Source organism: Procambarus clarkii, chromosome 5 (genome assembly GCF_040958095.1).
Source record: "Procambarus clarkii isolate CNS0578487 chromosome 5, FALCON_Pclarkii_2.0, whole genome shotgun sequence".
NCBI lineage: Eukaryota > Metazoa > Arthropoda > Malacostraca > Decapoda > Cambaridae > Procambarus > Procambarus clarkii.
This window is the reverse complement of record NC_091154.1, coordinates 17556450-17579200: the sequence shown is the minus strand read 5'-3', so window position 1 is coordinate 17579200 and position 22751 is coordinate 17556450. Positions and strand designations below refer to the sequence as shown.

General features: G+C 47.1%; 1 protein-coding gene across 1 annotated transcript in view; it reads right to left on the bottom strand.

Annotated features, from left to right (window-relative positions):
* The window catches only part of LOC123766585 (phosphoribosylformylglycinamidine synthase), a 452541-nt gene that overhangs the window by 276771 nt on the left and 153019 nt on the right, over positions 1 to 22751 (bottom strand). The window contains exon 9 of the mRNA XM_069302853.1: positions 20336 to 20497. Coding sequence (XP_069158954.1) covers positions 20336 to 20497 — 162 coding nt within the window. The remainder of the gene's footprint in view (positions 1 to 20335; positions 20498 to 22751) is intronic.

Genomic DNA, 22751 nt, shown 5'->3' with positions numbered 1-22751 from the left:
ACTGTTCCAACACCATTGTTCGGGAAATATATGTCCCAAGACCAGTTTCAGATACTCCTCAGGTGTCTTCATTTTAGCAAGTAATGAAGACTGGACAGAGGATGATAGACTCTGGAGAGTCAGGCACATTATGAATGACGTGATTGGAAAGTCCAGAGATTTTTACGTACCAGCACAGAAGCTGGCGATTGACAAATCCCTTGTGGTTTTCAGAGGACATGTTGGGTTCAAGCAGTATATTCCTTCCAAACAACAGATTTGGATTGAAATTCTTTGTTCGTTGTGACAGTGAAACAGGATACGTGTTATACATGATTCTGTATTCTGCTAGCGATGAAGACATTCCCGGTAACGACCAACATCGTTTCTCAGAAAGTGTGGTGGTAGTGGCACCATGGATGAACAAGGGCCACATTTTATACACGGATAACTACTATACTAGTCCCTTGCTAGCTAGGTTCTTGATTGAAAGTAGAACTGGAGTGGTTGGCACAGTAAAACCAAGAAGGAAAATGCCACTGTTTGACAATAATCTTGAAATTCATGACTACCAGCTAAGAAAAAGTAATCAAATACTCTCAGTTAGGTGGAAAGACAAGAGAGAAATGAACTTGCTGACAACCATTCATGATGGTACAATGGTGAATAGTGGCTATCTTGAGGTTATCTTGAGATGATTTCGAGGCTTTAGTGTCCCCGCGGCCCGGTCCTCGACCAGGCCTCCACCCCCAGGAAGCAGCCCGTGACAGCTGATTAACACCCAGGTGTTACAGGTATTTTACTGCTAGGTAACAGGGGCATAGGGTGAAAGAAACTCTGCCCATTGTTTCTCGCCGGCACCCGGGATCGAACCCAGGACCACAGGATCAGAAGTCCAGTGTGCTGTCCGCTCGGCCGACCTGCTCCTTGGCAGGGTGAACCGAGCAACAAAACAACCAGTATAAGCAAGATTGTGTTCTTGACTATAATATCAACATGCATTTGGTTGATAAATCTGATAATGATGGTGGGCGCTGTTGAGTGTGTTAGGAAAACATTGAAGTGGATGAAAAAAGTGTTTTTCCATCTTGTTGACATAAGCATGCTGAACAGCTACAATATGTATCTGATGTAAACTGGACGTAAACCAAGTTTCCATTCATTTGGTTATACACTTGTGACACTGTTACTAACAATGTTTGGCAAAGAAATTCCTGGCATACAAAGACCCATCATGAACCCAGTGTTGGAGCATGCTGCTACACCCAGGCTCACTTACATGGAGGGCTTTCAAGCACACAGTGCAAAACATTTGCCACCAGCTGGAAAGCGTGTAATAGGCTAACATGATTGCTTAGTTTGTAGAACAACAAAATACCCTGGAAACACAAACCGAAACTGTCTCCATTTTCTGCTTGTTACAACTGTAATAAAGTTGTTACATCTTGGCTTAACGTGTTTATGACGTATTAGAACCTTGTTACAACTTGCTATATTGGTTGTTATAACTGGTTAGGTGGCGTTAAAACTTGTTTGAAAGTTGTACCAACGTCGTAGTTTCAGCGTGTGTTTGGCGGGTAGAGACCACAAACGTAAACTGGTGCAAACATGGTGTGAAGTATGTGCAGTCCCATTGTGTGCTGTCAACTGCTTCAGTAACTACCACTGTCTCCAAGACTTCTAAATGTGCAATAATGTTGCAAAAACCTGTAGTGCATGGATGTGTGTAAATATAATAATAAAAAATGTGAATACATATTAAATATTGTGCAATTTTAAAACATTTGTGTGCACATGTGAATGCTCAATGAATGCAAGTTATTATCATCATTAAACATCAAGTAACATTATATGCAACACAATTAGTTTAAAAAAATTGTGATAAAATACGCCTAGACACTGCAAATAATGCCGCAAAAATAAATTTGTGGCAACTCTGGCTGCTTGAAGACCGCGCGCAGCACCTCCAGGACGCACCTTGCACGAGCGAGTATGCAGGGTGTGACGTCATCGCTCATATTGTCGGCTCATTTACGTCATTGGTAAGTACAATTAAATTTTTTTTTCTCGTGGTCAGGGAACACAAATTAACAGGTTAACATTAACAACCCTTTTTTTTTTAATGTGCCTGTGGGTGACAAAGACCAAATAGCCCTTAGCAGCTTGGGGGTTAATTAGCACATCAATAAACTGGAAAAAGTGCAGAGAAATGCTACTAAGTGGCTCCCAGAACTGAAGAACAAGAGCTACAAGGAGAGGTTAGGGGCATTAAATATGCAAAAACTGTAAGATAGAAGAAAAAGAGCTGATATGATCACTATGTACAAAATACTGTAACCACGCAATTATCCAAGATTCTAACATCTGGAAAATGACCTTATACGGCCAAAATCATTACCGGATAAGCTCTCAATATCCTGCCAAAATGGCCATGGGAGTTGAATAAAAGCTGGTTTAGCCGGAAAAAAAATCGGATCCGGTTAACTTGCCGCCAATGTTACACTATCTGGACAGTCAGCCGGATAATCTTTCAATTGTCCAGATATGAAAGCCATGGGGTGGGCCGTACTGTATTAATCCCGTCTGGCTGTGGCTGGCTGGCTCGAGGCACATGATGCAGGAGGGGGGTGGGGTGGGTGGGTGGTGTTGGGAGGGGAACGTCAGGAGGGGCCACCTGGGTAGAGGAATTGCCATTAATTTTAGAACAATTCATCATAGCCAAAAACAAATGAAATGCTAGTAATTATGTAATAACAAATATATAAGTTTCCTAAAAACAATGTGCACAGGCTGAAGTTTCCTTAAAAAATATTGAGTTTTTTCCTCCTGGCGGCCTACATAACGTGCTATTGCTGCCCCAAGTGGACCCATCCAACACTGGTCAACCCATGTGCTCCCGTCCTTCGTGTTATACCACAGTGCCGCACCATTAGTGAAATATTTTTTGTAAATAACTTTTATTTTCATAGTAACTTTGAACATTTTTGGCCAAGACTGTCTGGTAGCAGCATCAATCGTTCTGGAGGTGTTAAGAGGAAGAAGGTTGTCTTCACTAACAATTTAAGTTACTGTAATACACCTCAACCAGTGAGGCATCATAGGCAAGCCAAATGCCTACAACAAGTGAGGTTTCACAGTCAAGCCAAGCGCCTTCAAGTGAGGCACAAGCAAGCACCTTCAACAAGTGAGGCCTCATAGGCAACCCAAATGCCTTCAACGAGTGAGGCTTCAGCAGCTGGCAGTCAAATCTAACTTTGCTTAACCCTCAAACCGCGCATATCATATATAAATTATATCAGTGACAAAACCGAAACCGCGCACATCATTTATATATGATTTTGTGTCTAGCGCTATAATTTAAACGCCCCGCCTGGGATAGGGGCAGCTATAGTACAGCCACGACCGATAGTTGCCAGATGCCACCTAGAAAAAAAATCCAGGCCAACATTCTTGGGTGTTACAGCGTCAGTATTGAGCAAGCCACCAAGGCTGGCGCATGCAGCACGAGCTCACAGCACCGCTGTTCAGCTTGTGACCACAGCATCGCCTACAAATACCATAATATAAATGATACTGCTATTATTTAGCTGTGATAGTATTACTGAAGCCCCTGACTGTGATAAAACTGACCAGGATTCTGATAATAGCAGGATTGTGGTGATATTTAGCGCTGTGCTCCATGGAGGGAGGAGTAAGGCTGTGGGAGGGAGGGTTGTGGCGTCGTTTTCTGACTCTGTGTGGCCACCATTTATTGACTGCACTCACCATACCAGCTTAGTGGTTCGATATGGTGAACACAAATGTAGATACTTATATATAACGTGTGTATAGTGTGAGATAACAGCGAGAGGAGTAGGTTGGGAGCAGCCATTTTGGTGAGGGAGGAGCGTCGTCTGCACGACTTGGCATGTTGTTTACTGATGGCCACTATTATCTTTGGGCACCATACCAGCTTATTTGTTCAGGTATGGTGAATAAAACAGGTAGATACTTATATATAATGTGTGTATATAGCGTAATAACACCACAAACAATATTGTTGGAGGACAAATATTAGTGCGTCTGGCCTTGAGGGCAGCCGCCGATCAGCTGACTGTGTGAGTAGCTACGTCTTATGGCCTTTACTCACCATACAAGCTTAGATGTACAGTTATGGTGAACAAAACATGTAAATACGTATATATAACGTCTGTGTATAGTGAATAAATACAGAAAAAGTATTGTGGGTGGTGAATGAGGGTGAGTGAGGTGGTGTTGAGGGAGAGAGTGGCAGTGAGTGGCTCGCTGGTGTTTGGCGGTCACTCCTCGTTGCTTTTTGACTCACAAGACCAACTTAGTAGTTCGTTATGGTGTACAAAACATGCAAATACTTATATATAACCTGTGTATATAGTGTAACAACAGCAAAACTATTTGATTATTGTTTTATGAACATAATAATTGAATCACTAATATGCACACCATAATTTTGAGTACAGCGATGGTTCACACATTTTATAATATAAATATACCACAATTCACTGTATGGAACAATATTACTGCAAAAAACTAAGAAAAAATCAATCACAGACATTGAAATAATTAGGATAATAATATATTTGTGGCAACTGCCGTCTGACAGCTCGGGCGGAGTATACCTCGTCTGGCGAAGGCTCTGCCAACGCCCCTTTTTTGCCACACTTTCCTACCCTATTGCAGCTAAAATATGCCACCTACGATTTTTTTGTTATTTTTTCCGTGATCAGGGAACAAAAATGAACACTTCTATAAGACGAAAGAATTTTTTGGATTTTTTTTTTTGTTGCGCCTGTGGGTGTGAATTCCATTTGGGCCCCTAGCGGTTTGAGGGTTAATGAACTGTACAGTAATTTTAAGTGTTAATTGTAATGTTTTGTTAGTATAGGTTGCATAAATTGTTAAGAATTCTTAACTTCAAGATGTGTAACATCAATCAAGAAGACTAACACCAACAAGGTAAGATGAGGTTTCTAGTTGAATATTTAATAAATATATGTGGCAAGGCAATTCAAGTTACGTTGTTTGTAGTATAAAAGTTGAAAATGATCACTTCTGGACCCAGGTGAAAAAGTACCATTATCCGGAACACGTGATTATCCGGCTGGGGGTCTTTCCCATATAGTTCGGATAATCGAGTGGAGACAGTAGTAACAGGAATTAATAAAATTGATAGGGAAGAATTCGAGACCCGGAACATCAAGAACATGAGGTCATAGATTTAAATTAAACAAAGCTGCCAGAGATATACAAGAAAATTCACTTTTGTAAACAGAGTGGTAGATGGTTGGAACAAGTTAGGCGAGAAGGTGGAGGAGGTCAAAACCATTGGTAATTTCAAATTGTTATATAACAAATAGTGCTGGGAAGACGGGATACCATGAGCATAGCTCTCATCCTGAAATATACTTAATTAAGTAATTACACTTGGGTAATTACACTGAGGTCCTCCCAAGCCTTCATCAGAACCCAGGTGGAAGAACTTCCAAAAGAACGAGTACGAAGAACTCAAAGGCTCACGGAAACAAACTTGGGAAGCCACACCCACAGGAAAAGAGGGAGAAGAAACCCCTCACCCCAGAATGGAGTGAGCCTTCACAAAAGACATGAAAGTCTACACAATGTCAAATGAGACCCAAGGGCCCAAACAAAACCACCTCCCTGAGCCCCAGAACCTGCAGTAGAGAACTCCATGGCAGAGCTCTCATCCACACCCATTGCCTGGGATTGAAAAGCAGAGTCAAAAGAAATGCCTCAAAGACGGGGGTCGGCTGGGAAAACCTTAAAGCATCGACAGGACTGAGAAGCTCAACTGCCTCCACACCCACATCAGAAGGGAGCAAGCCCTGGAACTGTCCAAGCCACATTCTGAGCTGATCCGTGCCCCAATTCTGAAACTTTCAGAAGTCTGAGCCAGAAGCAGGTGGCGTGGGGAAAAGGAAGAGGAGAGCCGATTGTTGTTTAGCAGCAGTGGCCTGAAGAAGTTTCATTTTTACAGTAAATATGAGGTGAGGTGCTGCACAGGAATAACAATTTTCCATGGTTTCTCACTTTATTTATTTTTTTCATTCTAACAAGTAGAATTTACATGTCAATGATGGTGGTCATTATGTATTACTTTGAAAATATACTAAACCTTAGTAAGGTAATATACTAAGACTAAACCTTATAACTGCACTTAGTACACAGTTTGCCTGTAAATATATACATGGTCATCGATCATTTGCTCTTTTTAACACTTTCACACTCTTGGCGCTCAAAAAAAAATAATACCCTAGATGCTTTCGGCGCTCCGCGGGGCTAAGCGGTAAGACCGAAAAAGTGTAAACTCTTTTTACTGTCCTGATAATAATTGAAGGCGCACGTATTTAAATTTGGTATCACTGTGTTCGCAATAAAATTGTCTATAAGAACATATCTATAAAATGCCGCCAAACCATAAGGACTATCAACACCAAATAAAAAACTATTCAGATCATTCGCCAAGAGCGCCAAACAGCAACAAAATGTTTCCACTCTCTTAATGGTTGCGAAGCCTACAGTTGTCCTACATCGCTAATTGTGGTATCATTGGAATCACAATAAAATTCTCTACGCGGACATATGCATATATGTCCGCATATGATTCAATGTCGTAGCCCACCCAAAACAGTGTGGGAAGTGGCCGAAGTGTTACCCACGGCAGCATATCAGCGAAACTCGCTTTGAAAAGTGTATATTCAATTCACTGTCCTGACATTATTTGTCGATGTATTTCATTTTTGTACCAATGTGCTCGCAATAGAATGTTCTATAAGAACATAAGTATTAAAGGTCACATAAGGATGCGTTCGACCGGCAACATATATAAAAACTACGTCGATTACACTCGTCGTGTCAATAATACAATTGTTTTACCACGATGATTCACTGCCACGCCGTTTTCTTTTATAAGCTGTTCGGCTATTAGAGAAAACGTAAATTTCATGGCAAACATTTGTATACTATTCCCAAGTTGATCGGATAATAAATGGATTTTATACAAATATTTTTTCGATGGACTACAGGCGTCGTCTGTTATGCGGAAACGTAAGAAAATACGGTGACGACTCATGGATAATCCTAAGCGCGAAAGTGTTAAAAGGTCAGTGGCTCTTGGTGGCACCCGGCACGTTCAGACACTGGATGGTGATATGCCAGATGTTTTCCTTATCTTCCTACTAAGGCCTTAGAAGAAAAGTAAGGGACTATAATTTGTTTTTGTTTTTCAAAATGGGGGATGGTTACTAGAGGCCTCAGGAAGTAACAGTGAGCCCCATGTATGATTTTTTAATTTTATGATAGACCTAAAACAATCCTGGGTGTGTGGTGCACAATGCAGGGGTTAATACCTATAGTAAAATATAGTACAGTATTATATTATAGTACCTTGCCAATGTAATTCTTGTATCTATTGATCTCTCGTTTGACTGAATGTGTTCTGGTCCTTGGTCGACCTGATTCCTGGCAAATTAGCTGACTCCCATGAATACAAGTCAGTACTGTAGACACTCGATTATCCGGGATCCGACCATCTGGAAAATGCCCTTATCCGGCTAAAATCATGACCGGATAAAGTTCACTATCCGGCCAAAATGTTCATAGGAGCCGGATAAAAAATCGGAGCCGGTTAACTTACTGCTGATGTTACACTATCCGGTCAGTCAGCCGGACAATCGGTGAATTGTCTGGATACGAAAGCCAGGTGGTGAGCCGTACCGTATTAATCCCATACAGCTGTGGCTCAAGGCGCATGGTGTAGGAGGGGGTGGGGTGGGTGGGTCATGTCGAGAGAGGGGGGGAGAGTTGGGAGGGACCACCTGGGGGATAAGGGGGATGTGGAGGGGCCTATGCACTACAGTACAAGAATTACCATTAATTTTAGAACAATTCATCATAGATAAAAACAAAAGAAATACTAGTACTTACGTAATAAATACTATACAAGTTTCCTATAAACAATTTGCACAGGCTGAAGGTTGCTTCAAAAAACCAGCATTGAATGTAATGAAACGCCATTTTCTGGGTGAGACCCGTCGGCTCCCCGGAGCTTTACCAGCTGATATGCTAATGTCAGACTTTGGCATCAGTCATGTGTATGGAGTTCTAGGGCCTACCGGGGACCACGGCCAGAACCTGGCCCCCTCAGAGAGGCAAGGGGAGCAATGGTCTATAGAAACCCCCGTGTGGTTGGAAGCATTCAATGTCTGCCATCGACCGGGTCAAGCATCCAGAAAGGTAAGCATTCCAAAACAAACCCCTATTCTGGTGAAAATTGCTACCTAAAGCCGAACTAGTGGATAGAACTCTTCAACAGAAAACAAGGAAACTAGTATGACGTCATACGTCACCGTGCCGCTGTCTGCGCAGCTCCCCCCTCCCCGGGAGGGGGAAGGGGGAGCCCCAGACCTCCCACGCCGGCAATCCACCCATCAGTTCTGAGGCTGGATGTCAAAACACGCAAAAAACCGCCGACCGGAGGGAGGGAGGGTTGCCGGGGAGCCTCCGGGTCTCACCCAGAAAATGGCGTTTCATTACATTCAACGCTGGTTTTCTGGGGGGAGCCCCGTCGGCTCCCCGGAGCTAACTACCCACAGAGGAAGGTCAAAGGGACAGAACCGGGAGGCGGACACCACGCACATCCCCCAAGGAGGCGAGACAACTGACAGCAAGCGCCAACCCAAGGCGCCACAGCCCCGAAAAGTCCCGAGAACAACACGAGAACAACGAGCAGCAAGGCCCCTGCACGAACACCAAAAATCCATGCCCGAAAGACCGCAAGGCCACGTCGCCCAGACGGCAGCGAGAGCAGCGAAGCCACGAACGCCACAGGCATGAGGGAAGAACACAGGCAGCTTAGCCGCAAGAACACGGCTGACCACCCGGGACACTATCACCCGCGAACCGGGAAGAACAGAACCGGATCAACGCAAAACGCGCTCCGGACCCAAACGCCGTGGCACGCAAACAACAGCGGAGGGCAGCCACTGAACACAAAAAACGACACACCCCCGGCCCGACCAACGAAGCACCAACAAACCCTGGACCCCTCCAGAACGCAGCAGCCCCACCCCGCCCCAGAAAAGATGGAGACTGCTGCCACCAAACAACCAAAACGCTAAAACCGTAGGAGCAAGAAAACTCAGCGACTCGACCCCCAGAGGCAAAGGCCCAAAGGAAAGAGCCGACGAAAAAACACACCGGAACCGAAGGGGCACTACTAACCGAGGAGAAGACAGAGTACGCTGACCAGAGACCAGGATGGTGCAAGAGGCGCACGAACAGGCCGGAGGTGAAACGACGCACAAGACAGCTTACTAACGGTGCAGAAGCAACACCAAGACTGAAAGGAAGCTGAAGCGGCTCCGCCAGCGCCGCACGAAAAGAGGCGACAGTATGTGGCAAGACGACGGCCCCCAACCCCCACCAGAAAACCAAGTCGAGAGTAAACCAAGCTAACAAGAGTAACCACCTAAGAAGGGACAGGAAAAGGAAGGACCGCCAAAATACCCCATACTGCCGCCAAGAGAAGCACGCAGGTGGGACACCTACCACGAAGCCACCCGACCACCAACCGGAGGCGAGACCACGAGGCAGAACATAAGCAGCCCCAACAAGGCCCCTCTGAGCCCAGGAAAAGGCGGAGCCGCGGGAAGATCTCGGGCGCAACCACCGAAACCCAGGCGGCACCAGGAGATGGAACGTCTGCCAAACAGAAAAACTCCCCAAAGCATGCAAGCCCGCCAGGAGTTCAGATACGACGGGTCCGACGTGAGACATCGCAAGACCCCAAAAAAAAAAAAACTGGCAGGGCAAGCTAGGAAACCAAAGAAGGCGAAAGGGTCGCCGCCAGAACAGTACCCGAACCAAGGGGTACGAACAACTGCAATAGACCGAGACAAAGAAGCACATCACAGGACACAGGCTGACAAACGCCTAAGAACACACACAGAACACCCCTGCTGCAGAGGAGGCAGGAAGAAAGAGCAGAAGCACAAAAACCCCAGGATAACAACCAGGGGTGGACAAACAGGCAGGGACAGAAAAAAACCCACGCAATCCCCAGGCACAAAACGGCAGCAAAGAGCCACTCCACAACCGGACACAGGAACAAGGGCACGCCACCATGAACACGGTACCAATGCACACGTGCAGCAGCAGCAACAACAGGCACCACTGCAACATCCAACATGTAAATAGCAACTCCCTTTTGCAAAGGCAGAGAACGGAGCAGGCAGACCCCAGACAGGGCCAATGGAGACACGACAAAACCCTGCAGGCCCAGAAACCTGCACCAGGCAACCGACGGCGGAGAAACCCCACTCGATACCTGCTGGATGAGGTACTGGGAGCTCTTTTACACCTCAAGCCCAGCCCAAGGCCAAGCTAGACCGGCCAGAGGGTGGCCCACCAGGCAGCTGCTTGGAGCAGTCCACCGGCCCACATACCCCCACAACCAGGACGGGCCTGAACTGCCATACGAAAACAGGCTAGTGCGCCCTGGAAGACCACGGACAAACCAGCAAGAAGGTTTATGCTCGCAAGTAGGTCATGTAACAAGCACCGACCTCTGATGGTAATACAGTGTTCCCCAAATGTGCCAATAGCACCACTGCACTCCACTGGTACTATCCCGCAAATTCTACCAGATAGGCGGGACCCAAGAGTCAGATCTCAAATCCTGCAAGCACAGCCAGGAGCCTTACCAGGCGAGTACAGAACCAACCCTACAACCCCCACAACATTAAAAAGGAGGGTCCCCTGAATGACTCCAGCATGGATTGGACATGCACAGGAAGAGTTGAAAAAGGGACAGTCACTGGTGTGCGAACGGTCTCAGTCGTACAAAAATATACTTAAATAAAGACAGGTATATAAACAACTCCGCATCCAGCGCCTGGCCAAAAGATGCCAGACCGCAGAAACTCACCTGGCGAACGGTGGCACGAACTTGACCCGACTCAACCATGCCCAGAAGAACCTGGGAGCACCGCCAGAGCCGGACCCTGCCGGACCCGCAGGAGAGCAGGGAGAGGCGAAGGAGGCGGTCCACACCCATGACACACGGAAAACCGCGGTGTCCTCCCCACAACTGGGAACCAGGACACCCCCGGCGCGAAGGGGCACATACCGCAGCCAGGGAGAAGAACGAGAGGAGAAGCACTGTAGCAAAAAGGGCGCAAAACACCAGCCCTGAAACACCGCCCAGACCAAAACAAACTCCACGGCGCATGCACATAACACGCTGGCCGAACCGCACACCCTCTCTGCGGGAAGGCGCCAGCCAGGACTACTGCACAAGAAAAGTAGCCAAAAGAGGAAGCAGAAACAATAAAAACCAGCCAAAGAAGCAAAGAGCCCAAAAAGGAACCCAACCGGGCGACACGCAGCCCAACCGGGCGACACGCAGCCCAACCGGGCGACAGGTAGCCCAACAGGGCGACAAGTAAGAGGAGCCGACAGACGTTCCAATAATGCGGGAAGTAGCGAAACACCTTCCCGTACCCTCGAGAACACAGATGCCGACACTAGTCCCGAAGGCACACGAAGGCGCAGGCACACCCGAGATCAGAAGTCACGCAGAACCCCATTGAACGGGGAAACATGACGAAAACACTGTCCCAAAAAGGGGTGGGAGGAAACATCCACCCACAGGACGGAACCAACCGACTCAAAGGCCAAGGAACCGAGCCCGGGGAGGGGCCGACGCCCAACAGCACGTACGGCGAGTGGGGAGGAAAGACCCCACTCCGCGTAACCACAAGCCCCGCCTAGAGGGGGATAAAAAAAAACCACGGGGTCCAACGGGGCCAAGGGCCCCCAAGTCAGCCCCTCCCCAGCCCCGGGAACCTACACGACAGGCCCCAGGGCCGAACCGTCCTCCCAAAGCCCCGGCCGTACCAGAAAACCGGGGCAGCCGTGAAAACACCAAGGAAGGGAGCCCACTGGCAGACTCATACAACACGGCTGGAGGAACAGGCTCAAATGCCCCCGTCACCACCCCGGAAGGGGAATTCCCCGAGACTGCCCGAGTCTCAACACCATCAAAAACCCCGCCCCGAACCTACAGACGGTAAGGAACCGGATGCAGGCAGGAAGGGTGATCCAGGGGAAAGACAAGGGGGCGTGGATGGAACCGAAGCAACCAACACCCCCAAGTCCCAAAACGAACTATAATGGGGCAGCCCCGGGGCTCCCGGGGAGGAAACCACGAGAACGTTGCCACCACCAAGGCTCAAGTGCAACGCCCCTGCTGACCGCACCCGCTTTGTTAGCACAACTGGGTAACCGAGCCACAACGAGCAACCAAACTCGCAGGACTCCGGGTCGAAGGTGTCACCGACCCCACAGGCAGCAGACGGAGGCAAAACAGAGAGTCACCCAGAGACAAAGGGTGAGAGCAACCCTCAAACTTGCTGGAAGCGAGGGGGGGACTCTGGGGTCACATCCATCGGACCCGCACGCCCCCAGGGGTTTCTCAGGGTCCCGAGCGTTTACTATAAGAGGACTCGCACTCAGGTAATCCCAGGCAGGGTACTGCTAACCGGCACCCAAAGCTACCAAACAACTTTCTAAGAGCTGAACCCCCGGGACGTGTACACTCACGGGGACCTAGCAGGGGGGGTACCACCAGAAAATACTCACAACACAAGGGACACAAGGGGCAAGAACGAAGGCAGACCCCCCCCCCCGACCAGGTTGATAAACAAAAAGAAAAAGAAAACCCCGCAAGAGGACAGCGTACCCAAGCGGAACAGAGCCGGCCGCTATGATTGGTAAAGACAAGCTGCACAGTACCCTGCGCCCCACCAGTGCAAAAACTGCCCCTTACTCTAAGGCGAACAAGGGAAACAGAACACCCGAGCACACAAAGAGCGGCCGAAAACCAAGCAGTAAACGGCCAAGCAGGGGCAGGACCCAAGGAACTTGTGGAAGGTGGCCCCAAGCCCCAAGGGCAGTACTTACAGGGCACCTAGGGTAGGGAACCCTAGGCGCATGCAGCCCGAGTACTGAAGAATCACTCCCGGCTCACGCACCACCTAGAAAACAGACACCACACTAAGTACAGTGCTGAAACAACCACTGGAGCCGGAGCACATAACCGTTGCCTATAGCATCAGCCGAAGAACTGATGGGTGGATAGCCGGCGTGGGAGGTCTGGGGCTCCCCCTTCCCCCTCCCGGGGAGGGGGGAGCTGCGCAGACAGCAGCGCGGTGACGTATGACATCATACTAGTTTCCTTGTTTTCTGTTGAGTTCTATCCACTAGTTCGGCTTTAGGTAGCAATTTTCACCAGAATAGGGGTTTGTTTTGGAATGCTTACCTTTCTGGATGCTTGACCCGGTCGATGGCAGACATAGAATGCTTCCAACCACACGGGGGTTTCTATAGGCCATTGCTCCCCTTGCCTCTCTGAGGGGGCCAGGTTCTGGCCGTGGTCCCCGGTAGGCCCTAGAACTCCATACACATGACTGATGCCAAAGTCTGACATTAGCATATCAGCCGGTAAAGCTCCGGGGAGCCGACGGGGTTCCCCCCAGATAGATTGTGATTTTTTTCCTCCTGGCGGCCTACATAACGTGCCTGCCTGCCCCAAGTGGACCTATCCAGGCCTGGTCCAGCCATGTGCTCCCATCCCTTGTGCTGCACCATTAGTGAAATATTTTTTTTAAATAACTTTTTTATTTTCATAGTAACTTTGAACATTTTTGGCCAAGACTATGTCTGGTAGCAGCATCAATCATTCTAGAGGAATTAAGAGAAAGAAGGTTGTCCTAACAATTAACCACTTAACTGCGCCAACCGAGTATTCTCGGTCGGTGGGAAACTGCGCCAACTGAGAAAACTTCGATTTTTTTCGTACCCATTCTTAATGTGTGCGAGGTTGGTTGTGTATGAAGTGGACTCTTAGGACCTCCAGTGAGAGGCAGCCATCTTAGAAAAAATTCCCTGAATGTCCTAGGGCTGCTGGCTAGGTTAGTACTGAATGAGCAACCATGGGTGGCACACGCGCCTCTGGCTCCCGAACACCTGTCCGATGCGGTGTTGAAAGATTGCGCGCTGTCGGTGAAATTCAAACCTTATTGTCTGAAGAACATAAGGGTCATAATATTGGTGAAGTTAGGCGCAATAAGGACCTAACACAAAGGTTGAATGCAAGTGATACAGCACCTATGAGGAGGATACAGCGAGCGTATCCAGTTGTAGCTCTAAGCGCCACCCTTGCCTACCTATGCTATCTCTAATTTATTTAGATGATACATGGATGAATCATTTTCTGCGTTCACTAATGATGCATCTGATACAAGTAGTATAGATGAACAGTGTTAGCGGCTTCAATGGTGGTGGTTTCCATAGATATTTTGAAGAACAGCTGAATCTCTTCTTGACAGCCTCTTCTTTGAGGCTGGCTGAATCTCTTCTTGTGTGGGACCTTACAAAGCGATCTTTTCACGTCTACCTTACAAATTGATCTTTTCCTGTAATCTTTTCAAGACTTCCTTACATTTTACAAGCTTGGTGGTACATTTTACATACCACCTTCAGGTAGGTGGTAATGCACCTAGGGTGTACATAAGTCCGTTATTTGCAAGCACACAGAACGAAGAAACAGGAAGCGAAAATCTATCTGTACCTGGTGCAATGAGCACTAAAATTTCACCCCAACAATACTGTTTGTGGTGCTATTACCCTATATACAGACGTTATGTATAAGTATCTACATGTTTTATTCACCATAACTGTTCAACTAAGCCGGTATAATGCCCAAAGAGCATAGTGGCCACCCCTATCAACATGACAAATCATGCAGATGTTGCCACACCCATCACCAAAATGGCTTCTCCCCAACATTCCTTTTGCCGTTATTACACTGTATATACACGCTATATTTAAGTATCTACATTCGTGTTCACCATAATGAACCACTAAGTTGGTATGCTGAGTGGCAGTGGCAGCCAGTGACAGCCCATCACTGGCTGCCACTCCCTCCTCCCTCCCTCCCTCCCTCCGTCCCTCATCTCACCTGACTCGCCACCATTCTACTTCCACCATACTGTTTTTTCTTTTAAATACAAGTATCTGCATATTTTGTTTACCATAGCGAACAACTAAGCAGGTATAGTGAGTCCAGACAGTAAAAGGTGGTCACACAGAGTCAGCAGACAATGCTACCTCCCTCCCCACCAAGATTACTTCTCCCACTGAAGCCCTAATTATCACAACAATCCTGCTATTATCAGAATCCTGGTCATTTTTATCACAGTCAGGGGTCTTCTGTATTAATATTATCGCTAAATAATAGTATGAGCATGTATATTATGGCCTTTTTAGGCGATGCTGTGGTCACAAGCTGAACAGCAATGCTGTGAGCTCATGCTGCGTGCGTCAGGCTTGGTGGCTCACTCAATACCGAGGCCTTCACACCTGGGAATTTCGCCCGCGATTTAAAAAAATAATGGCGTCTGTTTACAAGAGCCCTGATGAAGATGAGGTGAACCCCGTGTATCCGCGGGCCATTTAAATCTTGCGTTGTACTCCAATACATCATATGATGGGATGCACAATTTATAGCAAGTCACTCGACCCATCATATGATGGGTTGCACAACTTAAGGGTTAAGGACACGTTATGTGTTACATAACTTTGTGAAAATGGCCGGTCAACTTCAAGTGTTGCCAAGGAATTTAATATAGGCACTAGTACTGTTTCTGATATAAGGAAACAAAAAGAGAAATATCTGAAATATCAGAAGGCAAGCTAAACTTGATTCTAATATGGTAAAAAAATCAAGCCAAGCGCCTTCAACCAGTGAGGCCTCACTGGCAAGCCAAGCGCCTCCAACCAGTGAGGCCTCACAGGCAAGCCAAGCACCTTCAACCAGTGAGGCCTCACAGCCAAGCCAAGCGCCTTCAACCAGTGAGGCCTCACAGACAAGCCAAGCACCTTCAACCAGTGAGGCCTCACAGCCAAGCCAAGCGCCTTCAACCAGTGAGGCCTCACAGACAAGCCAAGCACCTTCAACCAGTGAGGCCTCACAGCCAAGCCAAGCGCCTTCAACCAGTGAGGCCTCACAGACAAGCCAAGCACCTTCAACCAGTGAGGCCTCACAGCCAAGCCAAGCACCTTCAACCAGTGAGGCCTCACTGGCAAGCCAAGCGCCTCCAACCAGTGAGGCCTCACAGGCAAGCCAAGCACCTTCAACCAGTGAGGCCTCACAGCCAAGCCAAGCGCCTTCAACCAGTGAGGCCTCACAGCCAAGCCAAGCGCCTTCAACCAGTGAGCCCTCACAGACAGGCCAAGCACCTTCAACCAGTGAGGCCTCACAGCCAAGCCAAGCACCTTCAACCAGTGAGCCCTCACAGACAGGCCAAGCACCTTCAACCAGTGAGGCCTCACAGCCAAGCCAAGCGCCTTCAACCAGTGAGGCCTCACAGACAAGCCAAGCACCTTCAACCAGTGAGGCCTCACAGCCAAGCCAAGCGCCTTCAACCAGTGAGGCCTCACAGACAAGCCAAGCACCTTCAACCAGTGAGGCCTCACAGCCAAGCCAAGCACCTTCAACCAGTGAGGCCTCACAGACAAGCCAAGCACCTTCAACAGTGAGGCTTCAGCAGCTGACAGTCAAAACTAACTTTGCTTAACCCTTAACATGCTCGGGGTCTAATATCCTGCTATCCACACAGGCGCATGTCATTTTGAAAAAAAAAAAATTTATTTTTTTTGCTAATCTGTAAGGTTCTGTTCACTGATCACGGGAAAAATAAAAAAAAAATTCTATTGTACTTACTTTTGTTGCAATAGAGCCGAGAAGCTCGGTGATGACGTCACAATCTGCATGTTCGCTCATGCAGTACACGCCCGGGAGATGTTGCGCGCGGTCCTCAAACAGCCAGAGTTGCCACAAATATATTTTCGCGCTATTTATTTACAATGTCTAAGCACATTTTATCTAATTTTTTTTCACTAATTGTGTTTCAAATACTGTTTGAACATATTTTGTATCAATAATTGTTGCATATTTGAGTATACACAGGCGCACACAAATGTTTTCAATTACGGCAATATAATATGTCATTACAGTCTATTATATTGTATGTTCTGCTTATATTTGTATATATTTACACACACGCACACGCTATCTGCTTATATGTTTACATATTTACACACTCGCACACGCTATACACACTTTGAAGCACACTTAGAAGATTTCTAGACTGTGGTAGTCATTGAAGCAGTCGACAGCACATAATGGGATACCACACGTTTCACACCATGTTTGCACAAGCTTCCGTTTCTTGTCTCTACGTGTCGTTGTTTTACACACCAAGCAATCACGTTGGGCTATTGCACGCTTCACACCAGGTAGCAAATACTTAAGTTTGTGTGCTAGGAAGCCTTCAGTGTGAGCGAGGCGTGGAGTACCAGCATGCTGCAACAGTGGGTTTATGATGGGCCGCTGAATACCTGGGACATCTTTTGCAAACTTTCCTAATAACTGTATTGCAGCATCAAATACAAAGTCACGGAAAGTGGGCTTACGTCCAGTTCTCACAAGGTACATGTTGAAACAGTTCAGCATGCTCATGTCCACAAGATGGAAGAACACTTTTTTCGTCCACCTACATGTCTTCCGCACACACTCTGCAGTGCCAATCATCATGTCTGATTTTTCAATCAACCGCATGTTGATATTATAGTCTAAAACACAGTCTGGCTTATATATAGTGGTGCGTTTGTTTTATGGCTCACTTTCCCACTGTTCACCATTGTTCCATCATGAATTGTTGTCAACAAGTTCACCTCTCTTTTGTCTTTCCACCGAACTGACAGAATGTTATCACTTTTCCTTCTCTGACACTCACCAACTGCAATGTCGTTGTCAAACACAGGCATTTCCCTTCGTTGTGGCTTTACTGTACCAACCAATCCGGTTCTATTTTCTAGCAAGAACCGAGCTAGCAAGGGACTTGTATAGTAATTATCTGTGTATAAAATGTGTCCCTTGTTCATCCACGGAGCCATGATGGTCTTTACTACACTCCCCGAGAATCCATGTTCGTCGTTACCGGGAATGTCTACATCACTAGCCGAGTACAGAATCATGTGTAACACGTATCCTGTCTCACAATCACAAAGAACAAAAAATTTCAGGCCAAATCGGTTTCGTTTTGAGGGAATGTACTGTTTGAATGGAACACGTCCCTTGAAAAGTATGAGAGATTCATCAACCACCAGCTTCTGTGCTGGTACGTAAAAATCTCTGAATTTTCCAATAACATCGTTCATGTAGTGCCTCACTCGCCACAGTCTATCATCAGGTGTTCGGTCCTGAACACTTCCAAAATGTAGACACCTGAGGAGTATCTGAAACCTGTCTCGTGACATATATTTCCCGAATAAAGGTGTTGGTATTGTCTTGTCCTTGCTCCAATAGTCATTTATTGCATGTTTGTGACAGTGCTTCATCAACAAACAGAGTGCCAAAAACACATACATTTCCGCCACTGTGGTATTTTTTCCAACGCTGCAGTCGTGAAAATTCTGTGATTTCCCTCTCAATCAGGTAAGCAGCATGCAGGTTCGTTTGGTGTACAATGTATTCCATGAGTGGTTCATCATAGAATGCTGTAAAATATTCCATCTCAGCCATGTCCTCACCTTGATTAGGGAAAAGGTTTGTAATCCCTACATCTTTATCGTCAAAGTGAGGAATATTAGGAATAAAATCGTCACCATCACTCCACTCAAGTACACCAGGCGTCCTGCGAGATGCAGAGGAAAGACGGCGAGGAAGCGATGCATACCGGCGACCAGGAGCTGAATACCGTCTGCGAGAAGCACGGCGGCTACGTGCACGTGAGGTGGGTGCACGTGAACACGAGGGTCTTGGTCCCTCATGTGGTGCCATGCGGTGGCGCTTGGCCGGGCGAGATGCTGCTGACGCGACAATTTCTCGCCCAGTTACACCACTGGTACCAGCCACAGGCTCAATAAAACTTTGATCTGAGTCACTAAACCCAGAAAAGGAGTCACCTCCCTCTGACTCGTCACCCTCAAACAGAAAATATCCACAGGAACTGTGAGGTCGTGGTAGAATTGGGGTAGAAAATGGGCGAGGAGGCATGGGAGAGCGTATAGGCCTCGCCATGGCATGGCGGTCATTCTCACTTTCACTGCTGCTGCTACTATCTCCCGACAACTGTGTATAATCCTCATCGTTGTCTGAATCGTCAAACACACTTTCTTCACCTTCAGAGAATAATTCGTGGGCTATTTGCTCTGGGGTGAGGGACTGAGTGATGCGTGCTCGTGAGGCGTTTGACCGTGCGCTCGCCATGGTGACTCTCGCTAAACTGAGGCCTCCCATGCCATCGAATCGTGAGCTGGATTTTTGTTCAAAATGGCCGCTGTTTACTAGAGCCCCTGGGCAGCGTATGGGACCCCCAGCTACACCGCGGGCCATTCAAATCGTGCGCGGTACCCATACACTTCATATGAAGTGAAGCGCAGTTGACTGGTAAAACTATTTACACTTCATATGAAGTGATGCGCACTTTAAGGGTTAATGAACTGTACAGTAATTTTAAGTGTTGATTTTAGTGTTGTGTTAGTATAGGTTATGTAAATTGTCAAGAATTCTTAACTTCAAGATATTTGGCATCAATCAAGTTGATGAACATCAACAAGGTAAGTTGAGGTTTCTATTTGAATATTTAATAATTATATGTGGCAAGGCAATTCAAATTATGTTGTTTGTAGTATAAAAATAGTTGGAAATGGTCACTTTTGGACTCGGAGGTGAAAAAGTACTGTAATCCGGAAAACGTGATAATCCGGCTGAGGGTCCTTCCCATATAGTATGGATAATCGAGTGGAAACAGTATCATGTATTGTCTTTTCTTAATTTAATTTAGCACTAGCTGATTATGCAATTTTGCCTATTATTATAAGGAATAGAAAGTGCATAAACGGTAAATATTATTGTATACCACATGGTATTATTGCAGTATTTAATTGTATTGGAATTATTTGATCAATAAAACAACAAGTATGGTAAAGTGTTTGATTACTTCAACACCTATTCAAATATTACTACACTTTATAAAAACTTTTTAGATATCTTTATAGTTGTAATATTTAGGAGTAAAAATTTTCATTCATTTGACTGATGTCTAATATTTCAGCAAAATGCTCAATGAGAATTCAACATTTAAAATTCTAATTACCATAATAATGCATCGCTACTAAATTTATGGGTTATTGAAAACATGTTGAACGGACTGTAATAGCAAAACATCTTTGTCAACGTTTGCATACTTACCAATTACCATTCCAAAGGATCGAGCAAAGCCAGCAATAACTGGTTCTCCAAACTTGTTTCCATAGTCCGAGGCACCATTCGAGGCCTCTATGGCAATCTCCAGTGGCGAGGCAAAGTTGCTCGGATAATGTGTCCCTTGAGTCTCCCATGGTAAACTGTAACCTGTAACATTAGTCAAAGCTGTAACAAATCTAATACTAAATTTTCCTGATTTTACCCAAGGGCCACCACCTATAATGGCCTCTATGAAGGACAGGAAGTCCACAGCTTGTCTAAGGTCCACCCTATATTCCTGAGGATTTTTTCAGCTGAATTTTGAAGTGTATCATTGTCTTGGTATTAAACTCCCCATAACTGCACAGGCTATTTCAATGCATTATTCATGTTAAAAAAAAAAAAAAAGTAGAATGTAATGAAACGCCATTTTCTGAGCGAGACCCGAAAGCTCCCCGGGGCTTACTAGGCTGATATGCTAATGTCAGACTTTGGCATCAGTCACGTGTATGGAGTTCTATGGGCCTACCGGGGACCACGAGCCAGAATCTGGCCCCCTCAGAGGGGCATGGGGAGCAATGGCCTATAGAAACCCCCGTGTGGTTGGAAGTATTCTGTGTCTGCCATCGACCGGGTCAGGCACCCAGAGAGGTAAGCATCCAAAAACAAACCCCTATTCTGGTGAAAATATTGCTACCAAAAGCCGAACAAGTGGATAGAACTCCTATAAAAGAAACGAGCAAACAATCATGATGTCACACGTCGTTGCTCTGCTGTCTGCGCAGTTCCCCCCTTTCCGGGAGGGGAAAGGGGGAGCCCCAGACCCCTCGCACCGGCTATCCACTCTTCAGTTCTGAGGCTGGATGTCAAATTATGCAAAAACTGCCGACCGGAGGGAGGGAGGGAGGGAGGGATACCAGAGAGCCTCCGGGTCTCACCCAGAAAATGGCGTTTCATTACATTCAACGCTGGTTTTCTGGGAGGACCCCCTTCAGCTCCATGGAGCTAACTACCCATAGAGGAAAAACTTAGGGACGTACCCGGGAGGCGGTCGTTGCTCACTCTTCAACTCAAAGTCGAGACAACTGGCTGCAGCTGTCGACCCTAAGCGACACAGGCCTGACTAGGCCCAGGGACGTTCAGGAGGTAACGAGCAGCCAGAACCCTGTTCGACTGCCAAAAGCCCCACACCCGAAAGTCAGCCCAGGACATGTAGCCAAAGACGGCAGCAAGAGCAGCGAACTTACGAACATCGTGGGCACGGGAATAGAGCACAGGCTGGCAAGCCTGAATAACTCTGCTGACGACCTGGGAAACCCGCACCCGCGAACAGGGAAGAAGGGAAACCGGATCAACCCAAAGTGCATCCCTGGACACAGAAGCCGAGGAACGCAAATAACGGCCAAGAGTCGCCACCGGACACAAAACATGATGCACCCCCGGCCTAACCAACCAAGCATCAACAACCCTGAGACCCCTCCAGGAAGCAGCAGCCTCATTCTTTGCCAGAAAAGAAGGAGACTGCTGCAGGCAAACAAAACCATCCCGAAGACCAAAAGAGCAGAAACCCCTGCGACAAGAGGAGAGCATGAAGCTCCCCAACCTGACCCCAGAGGCCAATGCCAACAGAAAGAGGGCCTTGGAGAAACAATCCTGAACCGAAGGGGCCACAATAAACTGAGAAGAAAGGAGAGATAGCACTCAGTCCAATGACCAGGACGGCTCAGCTTGCAAACTGGCGCAGAAGTAAGCTGAAGCGGCTCCACCAGCGCCGCATGATACGAGGCGACAGGATGGGACAAGATAAAGGCCCCAAACCTCCACAAGAGAAGACAAGACCACGCCAACAATGCAGCTACCTAAGAAGGGACAGAAGAAAAAGGAAGGACCACCAAAAAAACCCACACTGCCGCCAAGACGAAGCATGCAGGTGGGACACCATCAACAAAGCCACCCAACCACCAACAGAAGGTGAGAGACTCGAGACAAAACCGAACCAGCCTCGTCATGGGCCAATCGAGCCTAGGAAGAGGCGGAGCTGCGGGAAGATCTCGGATGCGACCATAAAGCCAGCTGAGCCGGCAACCCAAGCCAGCAGAGCCGGCAACCCAAGCCAGCAGAACTGGAAACCCAAGCCAGCAGAGCCGGAAACCCAAGCCAGCTGCAGGAGGAGATGGAACATCTGCCGTACTGAAAAACATCCCAATGCCAGCGAGCCCGCCAGGAGATTGGAGATTACAGTCCCAACGCGATACTCTAGAGAAAGGACACCAAGAGACCATGAAAACGCCAACAGGCAGGGTAAGCCAGAAAACCAGGAACCCAAACCTGGCAATAGGAGAGCCAAAAGGCACAAACAAAACACACAACCATGTGTAGGATAAAAATGAGAAAACGGAAAAACACAAGAAAAAGACTAGAA